Here is a 5,006-nt window from a genome sequence, read left to right as displayed (position 1 = left end):
GAGGTTAGGCCATGGGTGATTCTTTTTTCCTTTTTTCTAATATTTTACGTTTCTTGGTAGTTTCTGTAACTGTTTGAAGTCGAAACAAAGAACTTTCCCGAGAAAGCGGGGTGGGCTTTGGCGTCGGGTGCCTCCACACGAGCGCCATGCCGGAGTCGCGAGCCGCTGCTGCTGTGCGCCTGAGATGCAGCCGTGAGCTGGCGGGCCACCTGGAGAAACGCCGGCTGGCTGCAGTGACCGTCAGTGCACGGCCCCCCGACTGGCATGGCCGCTGGCGGCAGAATGCGCGAGGCCTGCTGTCCCCAGCCCGTCAGTGTCTCCCCTCCCCCCCCACTCTTCCAGGGGCGACCTGAGTGAAGACAACATGGAGACAGAGAACGCGGCGGCCGCTGCGGCTGCTGCCTTCACAGCGTCCTCGCAGCTCAAGGAGGCCGTGCTAGGTAGGGCGCCCACCGGCGGCTCCACGTGCGCTTGGCCCAAGGGGACTGCCTTCTGATCTGGAGACACCCGTGGCCCAGCGGCGGGGTCAGGCTCCGGGATCCTCCTGGGCGGGTGTAGCGGCCCAGCCCCGCCTATGGTGGGGGGCGGGGAGTGGAGCCCCAGTTTTACAGCCCGACGTACCTCGACTGTCAGTGGATGGTGGTGAAAATTCTGTGTGACCCTTCACGTTAAAGGTCTCAGAATTCTTCAGAACGTTATGAATGAGCTGCTCCGGTTATTCCAAGTAAAGTTTGAGTTTATGTCCTTAAGTCGACCCCCAGTGTCACGTAATCATGCCGGTGTCACTCTGTTAGACTGGTCGTGGGGGTCCCCTGGACTCTGACTGGCAGCACTGCGGCTCGCTGCTCGCCTTGGTCCCGTCTTGGTCCTACCTGGCCCTTAATCCCAGCGTCCAGGCCGGTGGTCCTTCGGGCTCTCGCGGGAAGTGCTCTGGAGAGGTCGTCACTGATTTTCTGTTTTAACCCTTCTCCTGCCAATACGCCTGTGAGAAGTGAAGATGGCTGAAGAGGAGGAGAACCTGGAGGCTGAGATCGTGTACCCCATCACCTGCGGAGACAGCAGAGCCAACCTGATCTGGAGGAAGTTCGTGTGCCCCGGCATCAACGTGAAGTGTGTTCAGGTGAGGGCCGGGGGCCACGTGCAGGGCTGCGGGGCGCCTCATGGGCTGGCTGCCCACCCCGCAGTCAGCAGGCAGGAACCGTGCGCTCGGGAGAGCAGAGAAGGGGCCTCCAAGGCTGGACAGGGCTGTCGCTGCGGGCGAGGCTGGGCGAGAGCTCTGCTCACGTCACGGACGGTGACCGCTGGGCGGGAAGCTGGGTGAGAGGTTTGCTTTGGGAAGACGCGGTCAGCCGCCTGGAACGAGGTGAACGGCAACGTGGTAGGTCAGATTCATCTTGTGCCAAAAACAGCCCCAAATGCCGGTGAGAGTATTTCATAAAGCATCTTCTAGATGCTTCTTAAGCTGGTGAAAAGGAAGAAATAGGCCCAGAGCCCAAGTGCAGGTGGCGTCTGGAGGGGTTTGCTGGCACAGCCTTGGTCCGATGCCAGGTTTCCCCGCCTTGTGGGCTGAGGTCGAGGTGAAGCCCAAGCTGCCCCTGAGCTGTGTCGGGAGCAGGGACTGTCCCCGGGAACGCTGTTGCTCACGAAGTTCTCTTCTCCTGGTGTTCGGGTGAACCACCAGTCACGCTGCTCCCAGCCCCGCTCTGCCCCCAGACGAGGGAACTCATGCCTACAGCTTAGCACGCAGTTCAGGGGGCCTCTCGAAGGGTTCCGTGTGGCCTGTGCGGCCTGAACCTTAAGCCGAGAGCTTAGCTATAGGTGGTGGCTGGATGGTGGCCCCGAAGAGTCGGACAGGCAGACAAAAAGCTCTTGTCGGAGGTTCAGATAATCTCTGCAGAGTCCCCAAGTGGAAGCAGTTCATAGCAAAACAGACCCCTGAGCACGCAAGGATGCAAAGCACCTGAGTGTGCGCACACAAACCGACAGCACAGACAGACCCGGATGCCTCAGGCGGGGGCACTCGGAGCCGCAGAGTGTAAAATCATCGTCTTTAATTTACTTCAAGAAGTAAAAAAGAGGATCGAATGTGAGTAAAGCATAAGCAGATTTAGAAAAAACAAGCTACAAATGAAAAAACGATTAAAATTGAACCGTTAGCGCACAGGCTTCACACGTTAGGCACCGGGGAGGAAGGGTCAGCGGGTGGGGAGATAGAGGCAGAGAAATAGTCCAGAAGAGGACCCCAGATAGAGGCAAAACGGAAGCGCCGCGAGGTGTGTGTTCCGGCTGCGAGAGCCTGCGCCGGGGCTTCCGTGGTGGAGGAGAGGCGGCCCAGGCCTGGGGGCCCAGCCTGCGCCCAGACCGCCGCGCCCCGGAAGCCCCGGGCCTTCCGCCGCTCCAGAAGGGACAGAAGGGACAGCCAGACGTCAGGTGCTGAGCGGCAGTCTGGGTTGTGACTCACGTGGGATCAGGGTCTGCGAGGCCACGTCGCGGCGGCACGTTTGTGTCGCTTCCACCTGTAGCTGCCACGTGAGAAAGCTGGTGCGCAGACACGGAGCGGTGGGCCCGGTGCCCGCCCGGCCCCCGAGTCCCCTGGTGATCACGAGGAAACCAGGGAGCGCAGTGGGAAGTTGGTGGACGGCCCCGCTTGGGCGGCAGTGTCGGCACGGGCCGTCGCCGTCTCCCGATCGCGTGGGGGGCGTTCCAGTCGTCCTCGAGAGGAAACAGCAAACTCTGAGGGACGGTCCACAGCAGAATTGGCCAGAAACGTTGCGCTTAGGACGACGGGTGGCTAGAGCTGGTCTGGTTCCAGGGCGTGGGGACGGACGGCGGGCGCAGCACCATCTGGGCTACGTCCGTATCTGGGAACATGGTCGTTGACACGGGAGCCTGAGTGTTGCCTCCGGGTCAGACAACACGTGGATCGTTTCCGGTTGTCGAGAGTCGTCCTGGGCACGTAAGAGAAACTTGTTCTCAGGAGACAGGGAGGAAGCGCAGAGAGTCCACCCGTAGCCTCGGCAACAGCGGGCTGGGGACTGGCTCAGGGAAGCGGCGCACGATGCTGATTGCCTTGAACGGGTGCTCACTTCCTGTGGTGCGTTTCTGGTCACCAGACACCACTGACTTCCTAAGACACAGACGCTTCTGATGCAGACGCTGGGCCCCGGCGAGCGCTACACACGTTGGGGAAACAAGTCAGATCACTGTTTTCTTACCTGCTGACCAGGTTCTGGGTCATGTGTGGCCAGAGCCCATCCTGGCAGCTCAGGGCGCAGGGCGACCCACCCTGGACAGGACGTCTGTCCACTGTGGGGCCACCCACACGCCGATTCACTGAACATGCACATCCATGGTGGGCGGAGGGAACCCACGGACGCGGGAGAAATGCAGGCTCCGCACAGACAGCGGCCCTCACGGGAGCCAACTTCCCGTCAGTGCCACAGTGAGGATGTTATTCAAGGACCTGCCGTGCTGAGGGCCAGGGCCTGACGCCCGCACTTCGCCTCAACAGCTCAGCGAGGGATAGGTGCGGGCTCACAGTGGAGGAGGACGCGAGGGCCGGACGTGGGCGCCGGGGGCGTCGAGCACTTTGTGCTGTTCTTGCACTTGTCCTGTAGGTTTGAAATGATAGCAGAACCCGGAGACACAGGGTTTATCATAGGTGACACCACAGATGAGCGGAGTGGGGGGAAAGACCTTGCGAGTAACCGGGAGCGGCCAGCGACTGGGGTGGGGACCGGCAGCGGTGCCCTGTGGCCCCTGGGTCTGTGTCTTGTGCGGGAACATCTGCGACGGGGAGGTCAGCTTTGAAAACTGGGGAGACGTGAAGACGTTTTCAGACACAACTGCGTTTGCCACCAGCAAGTCATCCTGAGGGATATCGTGAGAACAGTGTTTCAGGCAGAGAGGGAAGGCGATCCAGGCAGGAGTCTAGGTGGAGGAAGGCGTGAAGAGTAGAGGAAGCTGGAATGTGACAATGTCACGTCTCAGCGAGATTCTAGAAAGGGTCAAGTGCGTGGCCGCATGGCTGGGAGAGGTCCGAGTGAGACCACACAGCTCTGGACTCAGCCCCGGGCACGCGGTGTCCCCCGTAAGGGTAGATGCAGCTTCCTGGCTGGGAGAAGGAAATCGGGCATGGGGAGAGCAACCAAGTGAAGGCAAGAAGCAAGGATGACAGCACTCGGGGAGGGTGGACTGTCAGGTGGCGGCCGGGGCGGGTCAGGTGTGCAGATCCGAGGGCGCAGAGGCAGGCCCGCCGAGAACTTCCTGCTGGTAGGAGGCGGAGAGGCTCTGACTCCGCCTGCCGGGCTGTGACCCCCTCAGCCCTCGGACTCAGGGAGAAGAAGGTACGTGCTCCGGGAGTTACGGACAGTGCTGCCACCCTCAGGAGTCCCCAGGTTGTGTGTGCCACGGCCGACCACATCCGACAGGCACAGGCCCGAGGTGCCCGTTAGACCTGACAGTGACGGCAGGGAGTGGGGGCCCATGGCCATGCAGGCCCCCGGGGATGCTTCCCTCTGTCTCTGCCGAATCCCGGGCTCACGCAGTGATTTCTGGGCAAACGCAGTTTCCTTTGGTTCTTTGGTTCCAATAACTGCTGGTCTATGAAGATGGAATAGGACTCATCCCCTTCTCAGGCCATCTGAGCTCCGGCAGTGGAGAACCTCTGAGCACAGAGGGCCGGTCCCTGACTTGGAAATGACATTTGCCGAGCGCTCCTGCACCGAAGGGTGGTGTTAGGAGTGGGACGGGTGGCAAAGGGGACACTCAGATCCTCCGTGCCACATCTTGTGTTATTTTTCTGTAACGTGCTGTGGAGGAAGTCACACCTAACATCTGCCGAGTTCCACTTGAGAGAGAGCGCCACATCCTTCTGAGTGGTGGGGCCCCTCGTTCTCCCTGGGCCCTGGGCGTGTGCCTGGAGGGACAACTGCCTGCTCAGCTCCCTCCCTGGCCTCGGGGCAGTGCTGGCCACCTGCTGCTGACACCAGAAGCCAGCTTCCCCC

General features: G+C 60.9%; 1 protein-coding gene across 1 annotated transcript in view; it reads left to right on the top strand.

Moving 5' to 3' along the window:
- Nucleotides 1-5,006, top strand: part of GMEB2 (glucocorticoid modulatory element binding protein 2) — a 24,567-nt gene that overhangs the window by 11,594 nt on the left and 7,967 nt on the right. The window contains exons 3-4 of the mRNA XM_011374066.2: nt 343-440; nt 993-1,120. Of these exons, the coding sequence (XP_011372368.1) occupies nt 343-440; nt 993-1,120 (226 nt within the window). The remainder of the gene's footprint in view (nt 1-342; nt 441-992; nt 1,121-5,006) is intronic.

The sequence above is a fragment of the Pteropus vampyrus genome, unplaced genomic scaffold (genome assembly GCF_000151845.1).
Source record: "Pteropus vampyrus isolate Shadow unplaced genomic scaffold, Pvam_2.0 Scaffold239, whole genome shotgun sequence".
Classification (NCBI taxonomy): domain Eukaryota; kingdom Metazoa; phylum Chordata; class Mammalia; order Chiroptera; family Pteropodidae; genus Pteropus; species Pteropus vampyrus.
The sequence above is the reverse complement of the archived record's forward strand: the minus strand, read 5'-3'. Positions and strand labels throughout refer to the sequence as shown.